Source organism: Tachyglossus aculeatus, chromosome Y4 (assembly GCF_015852505.1).
Source record: "Tachyglossus aculeatus isolate mTacAcu1 chromosome Y4, mTacAcu1.pri, whole genome shotgun sequence".
Lineage (NCBI taxonomy): Eukaryota > Metazoa > Chordata > Mammalia > Monotremata > Tachyglossidae > Tachyglossus > Tachyglossus aculeatus.
The window spans coordinates 12616237-12634648 of NC_052096.1; the positions used below are offsets into that span (position 1 = coordinate 12616237).

Here is an 18412-nt window from a genome sequence, read left to right on the forward strand (position 1 = left end):
CCCCACCAGCGCTTAGAACAGTGCTTTGCACAGAGTAAATGCTTAACAAATGCCATTATTATTATTATTATTCTCTGGGCACATGGTAAACGCTTAATAAATACCATCATTATTATTATTATTATTATTAAAATAGGGATGAAGACTGTGAGCCCCACGGGGGCAACCTGATCACCTCGTATTCCCCCCCCAGCGCTTAGAACAGCGCTTTGCACATAGTAAATGCTTAACAAATGCCATTATTATTATTATTCTCTGGGCTCATAGTAAGCGCTTAATAAATGCCGTCATTATTATTATTATTAAAATAGGGATGAAGACTGTGAGCCCCATGGGGGACAACCTGATCACCTTGTATCCCCCCAGTGCTTAGAAAAGTGCTTGGCACATAGCAGGTGCTTAATAAATGCCATTATTATTATTATTATTAAAATGGGGATGAAGTCTGTGAGCCCCATGGAGGACAACCTGATGACCTCGTATCCCCTCCAGTGTTTAGAACAGTGCTTGGCACACAGTAAGCACTTAAATACCATCATTATTATTATTATTATAAAAATGGGGATGAAGACTGTGAGCCCCACGGGGGACAACCTGATCACCTTGTATCCCCCCAGCGCTTAGAAAAGTGCTTGGCACATAGCAGGTGCTTAATAAATGCCATCATTATTATTATTATTATTATTATTATTATTATTATTATTATTATTATTAAAATGGGGATGAAGACTGTGAGCCCCACGGGGGACAACCTGACGACCTCGTAACCCCCCCAGCGTTTAGAACAGTGCTTGGCACACAGTAAGCGCTTAAATACCATCATTATTATTATTACAAAAATGGGGATGAAGACTGTGAGCCCCACGGGGGACAACCTGATCACCTTGTATCCCCCCCGGCGCTTAGAACAGTGCTTGGCACATAGTAAGTGCTTAATAAATGCCATCATTATTATTAAAATGATGATGATGATGAGCCCCACACGGGACAACCTGATCACCTTGTATCCCCAACACTTAGAACAGTGCTTGGCACATAGTAAGTGCTTAACAAGTACCATCATTATTATTATTATAAAAATGGGGATGAAGTCTGTGAGCCCCACGGGGGACAACCTGATGACCTCGTATCCCCCCCAGCGCTTAGAACAGTGCTTTGCACATGGTAAGTGCTTAATAAACTCCATCATTATTATTATCATTAAAATGGGGATGAAGACTGTGAGCCCCATGGGGGGCAACCTGATGACCTTGTATACCCCCCAGCGCTTAGAACAGTGCTTGGCACATAGTAAGCGCTTAACAAATACCATCATTATTATTATAAAAATGGGGATGAAGACTGTGAGCCCCCCGGGGGACCACCAGACGACCTTGTATCCCCCCCCAGCGCTTAGAACAGTGCCTGGCACATAGTAAGCGCTTCATGAATAATAACAATGGCATTTATTAAGCGCTTACTATGTGCCAAGCACTGTTCTAGGCGCTGGATGATTTCGTTAAACGCCCCAACTCTTAGTATCCCCCCCAAAGCAATTCCTTAACACCCCAACTCTAGCCTCCCCCCCAAAAGCAATTCCTTGACACCCCAGGCCTGACATCTCAATCAATCAATCAACTGTACTTATTGAGCGCTTACTGAGTGCAGAGCACTGGACTAAGCGCTTGGGAAGGACAAGTTGGCAACATATAGAGACAGTCCCTACCCAACAGTGGGCTCACAGTCTAAAAGGGGGAGGCAGAGAACAAAACCAAACATACTAACAAAATAAAATAAATAGGATAGATATGTACAAGTAAAATAAATAGAGCAATAAATCTGTACAAACATATATCCATCTATACAGGTGCTGTGGGGAAGGGAAAGAGGTAAAATGGGGGGGATGGAGAGGGGGACGAGGGGGAGAGGAAGGAAGGGGCTCAGTCTGGGAAGGCCTCCTTCCCAGAAACCAAACATACTAACAAAATAAAATAAATACAATAGATATGTACAAGTAAAATAAATAGAGTAATAAATCTGTACAAACATATATACATCTATACAGGTGCTGTGGGGAAGGGAAGGAGGTAAAATGGGGGGGATGGAGAGGGGGACGAGGGGGAGAGGAAGGAAGGGGCTCAGTCTGGGAAGGCCTCCTTCCCAGAAACCAAACATACTAACAAAATAAAAGAAATACAATAGATATGTACAAGTAAAATAAATAGAGTAATAAATCTGTACAAACATATATACATATATACAGGTGCTGTGGGGAAGGGAAGGAGGTAAGATGGAGGGGATGGAGAGGGGGACGAGGGGGAGAGGAAGGAAGGGGCTCAGTCTGGGAAGGCCTCCTTCCCAGAAACCAAACATACTAACAAAATAAAAGAAATACAATAGATATGTACAAGTAAAATAAATAGAGTAATAAATCTGTACAAACATATATACATATATACAGGTGCTGTGGGGAAGGGAAGGAGGTAAGATGGAGGGGATGGAGAGGGGGACGAGGGGGAGAGGAAGGAAGGGGCTCAGTCTGGGAAGGCCTCCTTCCCAGAAACCAAACATACTAACAAAATAAAATAAATACAATAGATATGTACAAGTAAAATAAATAGAGTAATAAATCTGTACAAACATATATACATCTATACAGGTGCTGTGGGGAAGGGAAGGAGGTAAAATGGGGGGGATGGAGAGGGGGACGAGGGGGAGAGGAAGGAAGGGGCTCAGTCTGGGAAGGCCTCCTTCCCAGAAACCAAACATACTAACAAAATAAAAGAAATAGAATAGATATGTACAAGTAAAATAAATAGAGTAATAAATCTGTACAAACATATATACATATATACAGGTGCTGTGGGGAAGGGAAGGAGGTAAAATGGGGGGGATGGAGAGGGAGACGAGGGGGAGAGGAAGGAAGGGGCTCAGTCTGGGAAGGCCTCCTTCCCAGAAACCAAACATACTAACAAAATAAAATAAATAGAATAGATATGTACAAGTAAAATAAATAGAGTAATAAATCTGTACAAACATATATACATCTATACAGGTGCTGTGGGGAAGGGAAGGAGGTAAGATGGGAGGGGTGGCCCCCCCCCAAACGCTCCAAAATGGCCCCCCACCCCTGACCCCGGCGCTCCAAAAGCTCCTTTCATCCCACCGGCCATGTACTAGACGCCCCCCACCCTCCCCAGCCCCATTAAGGGGGTAGGCCCAGGCTCACCCGCTGTCCAACCGGCCCGGCCCGACTTCCGGCGTAAGCCCCGCCCCCTCAGCCGCCGTCCCGGCCTCCCATTGGTCGCCTCGGCCCGGGGGGGCGGATCCCTGGCTCCTCATTGGTGGACGGCGGGAGGGGGGGGGGTCGTTGGCGCGAGCGCCGAGCGCGTGCTCCCGCCACCGGAAGTGGCCCTGTGGAGAAGGCCCACCGCCCCTCCCCCCCTTCCCTCACAGGAATAATAATTCTGGGATCAATCAATCAATCAATCAGTCGTATTTATTGAGCGCTTACTATGTGCAGAGCACTGTACTAAGCGCTTGGGAAGTCCAAGTTGGCAACATCTAGAGACAGTCCCTACCCAACAGTGGGCTCACAGTCTAAAAGGGGGAGACAGAGAACAGAACCAAACATACGAACAAAATAAAATAAGTAGGATAGAAATGTACAAGCAAAATAAATAAATAAATGAATAAATAGAGTAATAAATATGTACAACCATATATACATATATACAGTGGGATTTAGTAATAATACCGGGAATCATGCTGGGATTTGCTAAGCGCTTACTATGTGCCCAGCACCGTTCTCTATGTTTTTTGCTTTGTTCTCTGTCTCCCCCTTCTAGACTGTGTATAGATGTTTGTACAGATTTATTACTCTATTTATTTATTTATTTTACTTTTACATATCTATTCTATTTATTTTATTTTGTTAGTAGGTTTGGTTTTGTTCTCCGTCTCCCCCTTTTAGACTGTGAGCCCGCTGTTGGGTAGGGACCGTCTCTAGATCATCATCATCATCATCAATCGTATTTATTGAGCGCTTACTATGTGCAGAGCACTGTGTTAAGCGCTTGGGAAGTACAAATTGGCAACATCTAGAGACAGTCCCTACTCAACAGTGGGCTCTAGATGTTGCCAACTTGGACTTCCCAAGCGCTTAGTCCAGTGCTTAGCACATAGTAAGCGCTCAATAAATACGATTGATGATGATGATGATGATGATGATGATGATGACTGTGAGCCCACTGTTGGGTAGGGACCGTCTCTAGATGTTGCCAACTTGGACTTCCCAAGCGCTTACTACAGTGCTCTGCACACAGTAAGCGCTCAGTAAATACGATTGATTGATTGATTGACTGTGAGCCCACTGTTGGGTAGGGACCGTCTCTAGATGTTGCCAACTTGGACTCCCCAAGCGCTTAGTACAGTGCTCTGCACATAGTAAACACTCAATAAATACCATTGATTGATTGATTGATTGACTGTGAGCCCACTGTTGGGTAGGGACCGTCTCTAGATGTTGCCAACTTGGACTTCCCAAGCGCTTAGTACAGCACTGTGCACACAGTAAGCGCTCAATAAATACGATTGATTGATTGATTGGGGGAGATCCTCCCCCTCCCCATCCTTGTTTTGGTTTGTTGTCTGTCTCCCCCTTCTAGACTGTGAACCCACTGTTGGGTAGGGACCCTCTCTAGATGTTGCCAACTTGGACTTCCCAAGCGCTTAGTCCAGTGCTCTGCACACAGTAAGCACTCAATAAATACGATTGAATGAATGAATATTTATTGATTTATTTTACTTGTACATATTTATTCAATTGATTTTATTTTGTTAATATGTCTTGTTTTGTTGTCTGTCTCCCCCTTCTAGACTGTGAGCCTGCTGTTGGGTAGGGGCCGTCTCTAGATGTTGCCAATTTGGACTTCCCAAGCGCTTAGTCCAGTGCTCTGCACACCGTGAGCTCTCAATAAATACGATCGAGTGAATAAATGAATATTTATTAATTTATTTTATTTGTACATATTTATTCTAATTATTTTATTTGGTTAATATGTTTGGTTTTGTCGTCCGTCTCCCCCTTCTAGCCTGTGAGCTCGCTGTTGGGTAGGGGCCAGCTCTAGATGTTGCCAACTTGCACCTCCCAAGCGCTTAGTCCAGTGCTGTGCACACGAGCGCTCAATAAATACGATTGAATGAATGAATATTTGTTGATTTATTTTATTTGTACATATTTATTCTAATTATTTTATTTTGTTAATATGTTTTGTTTTGTTCATATGTTGTTTCATACATATTTATTACTCTATTTATTTCACTTGTACATATCTATTCTATTTTATTTTGTTAGTATGTTTGGTTTTGTTCTCTGTCTCCCCCTTCTAGACTGTGAGCCCACTGTTGGGTAAGGACTGTCTCTAGATGTTGCCAACTTGGACTTCCCAAGCGCTTAGTCCAGTGCTCTGCACACAGTAAGCGCTCAATAAATATGATTGATTGATTGATTGATTCTCCGTCTCCCCCTTCTAGACTGTGAGCCCACTGTTGGGTAGGGACCGTCTCTACATGTTGCCAACTTGGACTTCCCAAGCGCTTAGTCCAGTGCTCTGCACACAGTAAGCGCTCAATAAATACGATTGAATGAATGAATATTTATTGATTTATTTTACTTGTACATGTTTATTCTAATTATTTTATTTTGTTAATATGTTTAGTTTTGTTCTCCGTCTCCCCCTTCTAGATGGTGAGCCCGCTGTTGGGTAGGGACTGTCTCTATATGTTGCCAACTTGTACTTCCCAAGCGCTTAGTACAGTGCACTGCACACAGTAAGCGCTCAATAAATACGATTGATTGAATGAATGAATCCCTCCCCAACCCCCATCTTACCTCCTTCCCCTCCCCACAGCCCCTGTATATATGTTTGGACGGATTTATTACTCTATTTATTGATTTATTTGATTTGTACGTGTTTATTCTATTGATTTTATTTGGTTCATATGTTTGGTTTTGTTGTCTGTCTCCCCCTTCTAGACTGTGAGCCCGCTGTTGGGTAGGGACTATCTCTATATGTTGCCAACTTGTACTTCCCAAGCACTTAGTACAGTGCTCTGCACACAGTAAGTGCTCAATAAATACAATTGATTGATTCTTAAGTGCTTACTATGAGCTGAGCGCTCTCCTAAGCGCTGGGGTACATACAAGTTAATCGAGATGGACACCATCCCCGTCCCACACGGGGCTCACGCTCTTCACCCCCATTTGACGTGGCTCAGTGGAAAGAGCCCGGGCTTTGGGTCAGAGGTCATGGGTTCAAATCCCAGCTCCGCCACTCGTCAGCTGGGTGACCTTGGATCAGTCACTTCACCTCTCTGGGCCTCGGTTCCCTCCTCTGTAAAATGGGGGTTAAGTCCGTGAGCCCCCCGTGGGACAACTTGATCACATTGTGTCTACCCCAGCGCTTAGAACAGTGCTTTGCGCATAGTAAGCGCTTAGAGAAGCAGCGTGGCTCAGTGGAAAGAGCCCGGGCTTTGGAGTCAGAGGTTATGGGTTCAAATCCCGGCTCCACCACTCGTCAGCTGGGTGACCTTGGGTGAGTCACTTCACTTCTCTGGGCCTCGGTTCCCCCTCTGTAAAATGGGGATTAAGTCCGTAAGCCCCTGTGGGACAACTTGATCGCCTTGTCTACCCCAGCGCTTAGAACAGTGCTTTGCGCATAGTAAGCGCTTAGAGAAGCAGCGTGGCTCAGTGGAAAGAGCCCTGGCTTTGGAGTCAGAGGTCATGGGTTCAAATCCCAGCTCTGCCACTCGTCAGCTGGGTGACTTTGGGCGAGCTACTTCACTTCTCTGGGCCTCAGTTCTCTCATCTGGAAAATGGGAATGAAGACTGGGAGCCCCCCAGGGGACAACCTGATCACCTTGTAACCTCCCCAGCGCTTAGAACAGTGCTTTGTGCAGAGTAAGCGCTTAGAGAAGCAGCGTGGCTCAGTGGAAAGAGCCCGGGCTTTGAAGTCCGAGGTCACGGGTTCAAATCCCAGCTCCGCCACTTGTCAGCTGGGTGACCTTGGAGAAGTCACTTCACCTCTCTGGGCCTCGGTTCCCCCCTCTGTAAAATGGGGATTAAGTCCGTGAGCCCCCCGTGGGACAACTTAATCACCTTGTATCTACCCCAGCGCTTAGAACAGTGCTTTGCACATAGTAAGTGCTTAGAGAAGCAGCGTGGCTCAGTGGAAAGAGCCCGGGCTTTGGAGTCAGAGGTCATGGGTTCAAATCCCAGCTCCGCCACTCGTCAGCTGGGTGACTTTGGGCGAGTCACTTCACTTCTCTGGGCCTCAGTTCTCTCATCTGGAAAATGGGAATGAAGACTGGGAGCCCCCCAGGGGACAACCTGATCACCTTGTAACCTCCCCAGCGCTTAGAACACTGCTTTGCGCATAGTAAGCGCTTAGAGGAGCAGCGTGGCTCAGTGGAAAGAGCCCGGGCTTTGGAGTCAGAGGTCATGGGTTCAAATCCCGGCTCCACCACTCATCAGCTGGGTGACTTTGGGCGACTCACTTCACTTCTCTGGGCCTCGGTTCCCCCCTCTGTAAAATGGGGATTAAGTCCGTGAGCCCCCCGTGGGACAACCTGATCACTTTGTAACTTCCCCAGCGCTTAGAACAGTGCTTTGCGCATAGTAAGCGCTTAGAGAAGCAGCGTGGCTCAGTGGAAAGAGCCCGGGCTTTGGAGTCAGAGGTCATGGGTTCAAATCCCGGCTCCACCACTCATCAGCTGGGTGACTTTGGGCGAGTCACTTCACTTCTCTGGGCCTCGGTTCCCCCCTCTGTAAAATGGGGGTTAAGTCCGTGAGCCCCCCGTGGGGCAACTTGATCACCTTGTATCTACCCCAGCGCTTAGAACAGGGCTTTGCACATAGTAAGCGCTTAGAGAGAAGCAGCGTGGCTCAGTGGAAAGAGCCCGGGCTTTGGAGTCAGAGGTCATGGGTTCAAATCCCAGCTCCGCCACTCGTCAGCTGGGTGACCTTGGGCGAGTCACTTCACTTCTCTGGGCCTCGGTTCCCCCCTCTGTAAAATGGGGGTTAAGTCCGTGAGCCCCCCGTGGGGCAACTTGATCACCCTGTATCTACCCCAGCGCTTCGAATGGCGCATAGTAAGCGCTTAAAAATACTGAACCAACGCCAGCGTCATTATTATTATTATTATTATGATTTGACGGGTGAGATAACCGAGGCCCGGGTTACACCGAGGCCGGCGGAGCCGGGATGAAAGCCCGGGGCCGGCCCGGTGGCCGGTTCTCCGGGGGCGTCCTGGTTCCCGGCCGGTTGGGCATGAGCGGGACCCCCGGCCGGGGTCGGAGAGGAGGACAGACGACGGCAGAGAAGCCCCCGGCTAGGAAAACGTTTGTCTTTATTGGAGGGTTGGGATCACAGGGCGGGCGGGCCGAGGCGGGCATCCGTCGTCAGCGGCCCGGGCCGTGGCGGGCGCTCGGGGGGCACACCTTCCACCGGGCGACGGGGGGCCGTGGGGGCATCGGGGCCCCGGCGGGCCCGGGCGCTCACTTCTTGGGCTTCGGGGGCAGCGGCCGGCGGAACAGCAGGATGTGCGGTTCTGGACGAGGGACGGCGGGAAGGCAGCGTTGCCCGGGCGGCCAGTCAGTCCATCGATCGTATTTATTGGGCGCTTACCGCGGGCTCCCCCCCCGCCCCCCGTCCCCTCCGCCGGCCCCCCGCTCACCTGGCTCGTGGATCATGTAGTGGACCCAGCCCTGGCTCTGCTGGACGCCCAGGTTGCGCCACTCGGTCTCGGACATCAGGTGGGTCTTGGGCACGAGCTTGGCGATGTCCTTGGGCAGCATCACGTGCCTGGGGCGAGCGCGGAGGGGAGGGCGGTCGGGTCACGGGTTCGGGGCCGTCCGCGGGCCCCGAGGGGCCTTCCCTCGGCGGCGGCCGTTCATCGTCATCATCATCAATCGTATTTATTGAGCGCTTACTGCGTGCAGAGCACTGGACTAAGCGCTTGGGAAGGACAAGTTGGCAACATAGAGAGACAGTCCCTACCCGACGGTGGGCTCACAGTCTATTACCGTTCCCGTTAATAATAATGACGATGGCATTCGTTAAGCGCTTACTATGTGCAGAGCGCCGAATGATAAGGTTTCATTGGCGCCGGGGACCCAAGTGACCCGTCGGGACGGAGACGGACCCGCCCTCAGTCATTCATTCATTCGATCGTATTTATTGAGCGCTTACTGTGCGCAGAACACCATACTAATCAATCGTATTTATTGAGCGCTTACTGCGTGCAGAGCACTGGACTAAGCGCTTGGGAAGTCCAAGTTGGCAACAGCGAGAGACGGTCCCTACCCGACAGTGGGCCCACAGTCTAGAAGGGGGAGACGGACAACAAAACCAAACATATTAACAACGTAAAATAAATAGAATAGATCTGTACAAGTAAAATAAAGAAATAGAGTAATAAATACGTACATACATATATACAGGTAAGTATATACTTAGGTAAGTATACTAAGCGCTTGGGAATCCAAGTTGGCAACAGAGACAGTCCCTACCCACCAACAGGCTCACAGTCTAGAAGGGGGAGACAGAGAACAAAACCAAACATACTAACAAAATAAAATAAATAGAATAGATCTGTACAAGTAAAATAAAGAAATAGAGTAATAAATACGTACATACATATATACAGGTAAGTATATATTTGGATAAGTATACTAAGCGCTTGGGAATCCAAGTTGGCAACAGAGACGGTCCCTACCCAACAACGGGCTCACAGTCTAGAAGGGGGAGACAGACAACAAAACCAAACATATTAACAAAATGAAATAAATAGAATAGATCTGTACAAGTAAAATAAAGAAATAAATAGAGTAATAAATACGTACAAACATATACACAGGTAAGTAGATACTTGGGTAAGTATACTAAGCGCTTGGGAATCCAAGTTGGCAACAGAGACAGTCCCTACCCAACAACGGGCTCACAGTCTAGAAGGGGGAGACAAAGAACAAAACCAAACATATTAACAAAATAAAATAAATAGAATAGATCTGTACAAGTAAAATAAAGAAATAAATAGAGCAATAAATACGTACAAATATATATACATATATACAGGTAAGTATACTAAGCGCTTGGGAATTCAAGTTGGCAACAGAGACGGTCCCTACCCAACAACGGGCTCACAGTCTAGAAGGGGGAGACGGACGACAAAACCAAACATGGAGACGGGTGTCAAAATCGTTAGAGGAGCAGCGTGGCTCAGTGGAAAGAGCCCGGGCTTTGGAGTCGGAGGTCATGGGTTCGAATCCCGGCTCCGCCCCATGTCTGCTGGGTGACCTTGGGCAAGTCACTTCACTTCTCTGAGCCTCAGTGACCTCATCTGGAAGATGGGGATGAAGACTGGGAGCCCCACGTGGGACAACCTGATCACCTTGTAACCCCCCCAGCGCTTAGAACAGTGCTTGGCACATAGTAAGCGCTCCCCCTCCCCATCTCCCGCCCACCTTACCTCCTTCCCCTCCCCACAGCACCTGTATAATATATGTATATATATATGTGCGTGTGTGTGTGTGTATATATATATACATATACATATATGTGTATATATATATATATATATATATGTATATATATATATATATACACACAGTCTTCTAGACTGTGAGCCCACTGTTGGGTAGGGACCGTCTCTATATGTTGCCAACTTGGACTTCCCAAGCGCTTAGTACAGTGCTCTGCACACAGTAGGCGCTCAATAAATACGATTGAATGAATGAATATATAATAATGATGGCATTTATTAAGCGCTTACTATGTACAAAGCACTGTTCTAAGCGCTGGGGAGGTTACAAGGTAATCAGGTTGCCCCACCGGGGGCTCACAGTCTTCATCCCCATACGTTTGCACATATTTATTACTCTATTTATTTTACTTGTACATATTTATTCTATTTATTTTATGTTGTTAATATGTTTTGTTGTCTGTCTCCCCCTTCTAATCAATCAATAAATTGTATTTATTGAGCGCTTACTGTGTGCAGAGCACTGTACTAAGCGCTTGGGAAGTCCAAGTTGGCAACACAGACGGTGAGCCCGCCGTTGGGTAGGGACCGTCTCTCGATGTTGCCAACTTGGACTTCCCAAGCGCTTAGTCCAGTGCTCTGCACACAGTAAGCGCTCAATAAATACGACTGAATGAATGAACCCCCCTTCTAGACTGTGAGCCCGCCGTTGGGTAGGGACCGTCTTTCGATGTTGCCGACCTGGACTTCCCAAGCGCTTAGTCCAGTGCTCTGCACACAGTAAGCGCTCGATAAAGACGATTGAATGAATGAATGAAAAAGACTGTGAGCCCCCCGTGGGACAACCTGATCACCTTGTATCCCCCCAACGCTTAGAACGGTGCTTTGCGCATAGTAAGCGCTTAAACGCCATCATTTTTTGAGGCCCAACTAGGCCTCAAGCAGGGGAACGGACCGACGGGTTCAGACGACCGGGTCACCCAGACGACGCAATAATAATGGCATTAATTATTCCCTTCAAAGCCCTACTGAGAGCTCGCCTCCTCCAGGAGGCCTTCCCAGACTGAGCCCCCTCCTCCCCCTCCCCACCTCCTTCCCCTCCCCACAGCACCTGTATACGTGTTTGTACTTATTTATTACTCTATTTATTTATTTGTACACATTTATTCTATTTATTTTATTTTGTTAATATGTTTCGTTGTCTGTCTCCCCCTTCTAGACTGGGAGCCCGCTGTTGGGTAGGGACCGGCTCTAGATGTTGCCAAATTGGACTTCCCAAGCGCTTAGTATAGTGCTCAGCACACAGTAAGCGCTCAATAAACACGAATGAATGAACGAATAAATAGAATTAAAGCTAGATGCACATCATTAACAAAATAAAGAGAATAGTAAATATTGGGGAGAAACGACGGAAGGCGACGGATGTCATCCCCCACCCCGTCCTACCTCCTTCCCCTCCCCACAGCACCTGTATATGTGTTTGTACTTATTTATTACTCTATTTATTTATTTGTACACATTTATTCTATTTATTTTATTTTGTTAATATGTTTCGTTGTCTGTCTCCCCCTTCTAGACTGGGAGCCCGCTGTTGGGTAGGGACCGGCTCTAGATGTTGCCAAATTGGACTTCCCAAGCGCTTAGTATAGTGCTCAGCACACAGTAAGCGCTCAATAAACACGAATGAATGAACGAATAAATAGAATTAAAGCTAGATGCACATCATTAACAAAATAAAGAGAATAGTAAATATTGGGGAGAAACGACAGAAGGCGACGGATGTCATCCCCCACCCCGTCCTACCTCCTTCCCCTCCCCACAGCCCCTGTATATGTGTTTGTACTTATTTATTACTCCATTTATTTATTTGTACACATCTATTCTATTTATTTTATTTTGTTAATATGTTTCGTTGTCTGTCTCCCCCTTCTAGACTGGGAGCCCGCTGTTGGGTAGGGACCGGCTCTAGATGTTGCCAAATTGGACTTCCCAAGCGCTTAGTATAGTGCTCAGCACACAGTAAGCGCTCAATAAACACGAATGAATGAACGAATAAATAGAATTAAAGCTAGATGCACATCATTAACAAAATAAAGAGAATAGTAAATATTGGGGAGAAACGACAGAAGGCGACGGATGTCATCCCCCACCCCGTCCTACCTCCTTCCCCTCCCCACAGCACCTGTATATGTGTTTGTACTTATTTATTACTCCATTTATTTATTTGTACACATCTATTCTATTTATTTTATTTTGTTAATATGTTTCGTTGTCTGTCTCCCCCTTCTAGACTGTGAGCCCACTGTTGGGTAGGGACCGGCTCTAGATGTTGCCAACTTGGGCTTCCCAAGCGTTTAGTATAGTGCTCAGCACACAGTAAGCGCTCAACAAACACGAATGAATGAATGAATAAATAGAATTAAAGCTAGATGCACATCATTAACAAAATAAAGAGAATAGTAAATATTGGGGAGAAACGACAGAAGGCGACGGATGTCATCCCCCACCCCGTCCTACCTCCTTCCCCTCCCCACAGCCCCTGTATATGTGTTTGTACTTATTTATTACTCCATTTATTTATTTGTACACATTTATTCTATTTATTTTATTTTGTTAATATGTTTCGTTGTCTGTCTCCCCCTTCTAGACTGGGAGCCCGCCGTTGGGTAGGGACCGGCTCTAGATGTTGCCAACTTGGACTTCCCAAGCGCTTAGTATAGTGCTCAGCACACAGTAAGCGCTCAATAAACACGAATGAATGAACGAATAAATAGAATTAAAGCTAGATGCACATCATTAACAAAATAAAGAGAATAGTAAATATTGGGGAGAAACGACAGAAGGCAACGGATGTCATCCCCCACCCCGTCCTACCTCCTTCCCCTCCCCACAGCCCCTGTATATGTGTTTGTACTTATTTATTACTCCATTTATTTATTTGTACACATCTATTCTATTTATTTTATTTTGTCAATATGTTTCGTTGTCTGTCTCCCCCTTCTAGACTGGGAGCCCGCTGTTGGGGAGGGACCGGCTCTAGATGTTGCCAAACTGGACTTCCCAAGCGCTTAGTCCAGTGCTCAGCACACAGTAAGCGCTCAATAAACACGAATGAATGAACGAATGAATAGAATTAAAGCTAGATGCACATCATTAACAAAATAAAGAGAATAGTAAATATTGGGGAGAAACGACGGAAGGCGACGGATGTCATCCCCCACCCCGTCCTACCTCCTTCCCCTCCCCATAGCCCCTGTATATATGTTTGTACAGATTTATTACTCTATTTATTTTACTTGTCCATATTATTATTCGATTTATTTTGTTAATGACGTGCACCTAGCTTTATTTCTCTTTGTTCTGACGACTTGACACCCGTCCACATGTTTTGTTTTGTCGTCCGTCTCCCCCCTTCTAGACTGTGAGCCCATTGTTGGGTAGGGACCGTCTCTCTGTGTTGCCAACTTGGGCTTCCTAAGCGCTTAGTACAGTGCTCTGCACACAGTAAGCGCTCAATAAATACGATCGAATGAATGAATCCGGTCGGACACAGTCCACGTCCCACACGGGGCTCCCGGGCTTAATCCCCGGGTTACGGATTCATTCATTCATTCAATCGTATCTATTGAGCGCTTACTGTGTGCACAGCACTGTACTAAGCGCTTGGGAAGTCCAAGTTGGCAACATAGAGAGACGGTCCCTACAGGTGAGGCAACTGAGGCACGGAACCGTTAAGCGACTGGCCCAAGACCGCACGGCAGACGCGGGATTGGAACCCAGGTTCTTCTGAATCCAGGGCCGGGGGTTTTTTCCGCGAGGCCGGGCTGCTGCTGAGCGCTCAGTAAGTACCACCGATGGATTGGCTGGACGCCTCCTCAATCCTCGAAGAGCTGGAGATCTGGGGGGGCTCGGGTGGGTGGCCCCAGGAAGTCCCCACGAAAGTAGGATGCCCCACCCTTGAGACACCAGAAGCAGCGCTTAGTACAGTGCTCTGCATAATCAATCAATCAATCAATTGTATTTATTGAGCGCTTACTATGTGCACACAGTAAGCGCTCAATAAATACGATTGAATGAATGAAGGAATGAAGGCCCAGCCCCCTCCCGCCCTCCCCGGCATCCTTCTCTCCCACTGAGGCAGATAGGGCTGCCTCCCGGAAAGGCCTGTATCCTGACGATAAGATAATAAAAACGATGGCATTTATTAAGCGCTTACTATGTGCAAAGCACCGGTCTAAGCGCTGGGGAGGTTACAAGGTGATCAGGTCGTCCCCCGGGGGGCTCCCACTCTTCATCCCCATTTGACAGATGAGGGAACTGAGGCCCAGAGAAGTGAAGCGACTCGCCCAAAGTCACCCAGCTGACAATTGGAGGAGCCGGGATTTGAACCCACGACCTCGGACTCCAAAGCCCGGGCTCTTTCCACTGAGCCACGCTGCTTCGCAGCCGGCGCTCGTGCTTCGCACATAGTGAGCGCTTAACAAATATCATCATTATGTTGATGGTGATGTAGCGTGGCTCAGTGGAAAGAGCCCGGGCTTTGGAGTCAGAGGTCATGGGTTTGAATCCCGACTCCGCCGCTTGTCAGCTGGGTGACTTTGGGCAAGTCACTTCGCTCCTCTGGGCCTCAGTGACCTCATCTGTAAAATGGGGATTAAAACTGTGAGCCCCCGGTGAGACAACCTGATCACCTTGTAACCTCCCCAGCGCTTAGAACAGTGCTTTGCACATAGAAAGTGCTTAACAAATATCATCATTATTATTAACTTCTCTGTGCCTCAGTTCCCTCATCTGTAAAATGGGGATGAAGACTGTGAGCCCCCCGTGGGACAACCTCATCACCTTGTAACCTCCCCAGCGCTTAGAACAGTGCTTTGCACATAGTAAGCGCTCAACAAATACCATTATTATTATTCTCTGGGCCTCTGTTCCCTCATCTGTCAAATGGGGATGAAGACTGTGAGCCCCCTGAGGGACAACCTGATCACCTTGGAACCTCCCCAGCGCTTACAGCAGTGCTTTGCACATAGTAAGCGCTTAATACCATTATTATTATTATTATTCTCTGGTCCTCAGTTCCCTCATCTGTAAAATGGGGATGAAGACTGGGAGCCCCCCGGGGGACAACCTGATCACCCTGGAACCTCCCCAGCGCTTAGAACAGTGCTTGGCACATAGTAAGCGCTTAACAAATACCATTATTATTATTATTCTCTGGGCCTCAGTTCCCTCATCTGTAAAATGGGGATGAAGACCGTGAGCCCCCCGTGGGACAACCTGATCACCTTGTAACCTCCCCAGCGCTTAGAACAGTGCTTTGCACATAGTAAGCGCTCAAGAAATACCATTATTATTATTCTCTGGGCCTCTGTTCCCTCATCTGTCAAATGGGGATGAAGACTGTGAGCCCCCTGAGGGACAACCTGATCACCTTGGAACCTCCCCAGCGCTTACAGCAGTGCTTTGCACATAGTAAGCGCTTAATACCATTATTATTATTATTATTCTCTGGTCCTCAGTTCCCTCATCTGCAAAATGGGGATGAAGACTGGGAGCCCCCCGGGGGACAACCTGATCACCCTGGAACCTCCCCAGCGCTTAGAACAGTGCTTGGCACATAGTAAGTGCTTAACAAATACCATTATTATTATTATTCTCTGGGCCTCAGTTCCCTCATCTGTAAAATGGGGATGAAGACCGGGAGCCCCCCATGGGACAACCTGATCACCTTGGAACCTCCCCAGCGCTTACAGCAGTGCTTTGCACATAGTAAGCGCTTAACAAATACCATTAGTATTATTATTATTATTCTCTGGGCCTCAGTTCCCTCATCTGTCAAATGGGGATGAAGACCGTGAGCCCCCCGTGGGACAACCTGATCACCTTGGAACCTCCCCAGCGCTTAGAACAGTGCCTGGCACAGAGTAAACAAATACCATCATTATTATTCTCTGGGCCTCAGTTCCCTCATCTGTAAAATGGGGATGAAGACTGTGAGCCCCCCGTGGGACAACCTGATCACCCTGTAACCTCCCGAGCGCTTAGCACAGTGCTTGGCACATAGTAAGCGCTTAATAAATGCCAGCATTATTATGATGATGATGATGACGACGACGACGCAGGGTGAGGTGTCAGAGGAGGGGTGGGCTGCCCAGTCCCACCGCGCATGCGCCGCGCCTCACCTCAGGCCCGTCGCGCATGCGCCGCGCCCCTCCCTTTTCAGGCCCGCCGCGCATGCGCATCACCCCCCCCCCCACGGCCCGCCGCGCATGCGCCTTGCCCCCTTTTTCAGGTCCGCCGCGCATGCGCCTCCCCTCATCCCCGGCGCGCTTTCGCCTCACCTGCCCCTCAGGCACACCGCGCATGCGCCTCCCCCCACACCTTTTCAGGCCCGCCGCGCATGCGCCTCGCCCCCACTTTCAGGCCCGCCGCGCACGCACCCCACCTCCCCCTCAGGCCCGCCGCGCATTGGCCTCGCCTCCCCACTCAGGCCCGCCGCGCATGCGCCTCCCCCCCCCCTCAGGCCCGCCGCGCATGCGCCTCGCCTCAGGCCCGCACGCGCGGGCTCCAGTGTGGCCAACCTCGTGGGGGGGGGGGCAGGGAGGGCCTCCTTCCCCCTCACCCTCCCGCCCCTTTCCCCGCCGCCCCCTCCCCCGCCTCGGCGCCCACTGACCGATACTCGAACTCCTCGTCGTCGTACTTGTCAGAATAGTAAATCTGCTTGTGCGACATGGCCGCGCATGACGCCGCCCCCCCCCAACCGTCAATCAACCGCCGCCCGCCCGCGGCCTGGCTTTCAAACTCGCCGCTCCCGCCGCTCATTGGCCGTGTCACGTGCCCCCCCCCCCGAGCCCCGCGATTGGCTGAGAGGGGGGGATCTCCCCGCTCCCCCTCCCGCCTCTTCTCCTTTCCCATTGGTCGGCGCGGCGGGGGGTCGGCGCGCGCCCCGCCGCGGGCTCCCATTGGCCGGAGGGGCGGGAGGGGGGCGGTGTCCTTCCTGACGTCAGCGGGGTCAGAGGTCAGAGAGGCCGGAAGCGAGGGCCGGAAAAGTTGGGCCGGGGGGGAAAGTTGTGGAGGAGGCCGGACCGGCGGCGGCGTTGGCGGGAAGGAGCGGAGCGGGACCCTCATGAGGCCCCCGTGAGTCTGGACGTGTCCCCCCTCCCCCCCCCGGCCCCCTGGGCTCCCCTGGGACCCCCACTTCCGGTCCGCCCAGAGCGCCCCCTCCCGGCCGCCCCCGGACACCGGAAGTCCCGCCCCCCCGGGTCTCCTCGCGCCCCCCCCAACGAACGCCTCCTCCTCATTCATTCATTCATTCATTCATTCATTCGTTCGGCATATACTGAGCGCTTTCTGCGTGCAGAGTACTGGACTCCTCCTTTCCGGTTGACCCCTGACCCCTCCAGGGATGGGATGCCCTCAAATCCGCCCCCCTGGATTCTGCCCCAGAGCCTCTCCCTAGCGCTTAGTACAGTGTCCTGCACATAGTCTGTATCTGCTTGTGTCCTTGCCTAAGCGTTTAGTACAGTGCTCTGCACATAGTCTGTATCTGCTTGTCGTAGTGTCCTCTCCCAAGCGCTTAGTACAGTGCCCTGCACATAGTCTGTACCTGCCTATGTCGTAGTGTCCTCTCCCTAGCGCTTAGTACAGTGCTCTGCACATAGTCTGTATCTGCCTATGTCGTAGTGTCCTCTCCCAAGCGCTTAGTACAGTGCCCTGCACATAGTCTGTATCTGCTTGTCGTAATGTCCTCTCCCAAGCACTTAGTACAGTGCCCTGAACATAGGCTGTATCTGCTTATGTCGTAGTGTCCTCTCCCAAGCGCTTAGTACAGTACCCTGCACATAGTCTGTATCTGCTTGTCACAGTGTCCTCTCCCAAGCGCTTAGTACAGT

The 18412-nt window shown here is 49.2% G+C and overlaps 1 protein-coding gene across 2 annotated transcripts; it reads right to left on the reverse strand.

Moving 5' to 3' along the window:
• Window positions 1-8370: 8370 nt before the first annotated feature.
• CKS1B (CDC28 protein kinase regulatory subunit 1B) lies at window positions 8371-17358 on the reverse strand. 2 transcript variants are annotated; one of them, XM_038768898.1, is made up of 3 exons: window positions 17221-17358; window positions 8715-8842; window positions 8371-8588 (listed from the first exon to the last, which is right to left on the reverse strand). In XM_038768898.1, the coding sequence occupies exons 1-3, from the start codon at window positions 17340-17342 to the stop codon at window positions 8536-8538; spliced, it is 303 nt and encodes a 100-aa protein (XP_038624826.1). In that variant the 5' UTR covers window positions 17343-17358; the 3' UTR covers window positions 8371-8535. The 2 variants fall into 2 exon arrangements, with proteins under 2 accessions (XP_038624826.1, XP_038624825.1); XM_038768897.1 differs by having other exon boundaries at window positions 17194-17348.
• Between the last annotated feature and the right edge of the window lie 1054 nt (window positions 17359-18412).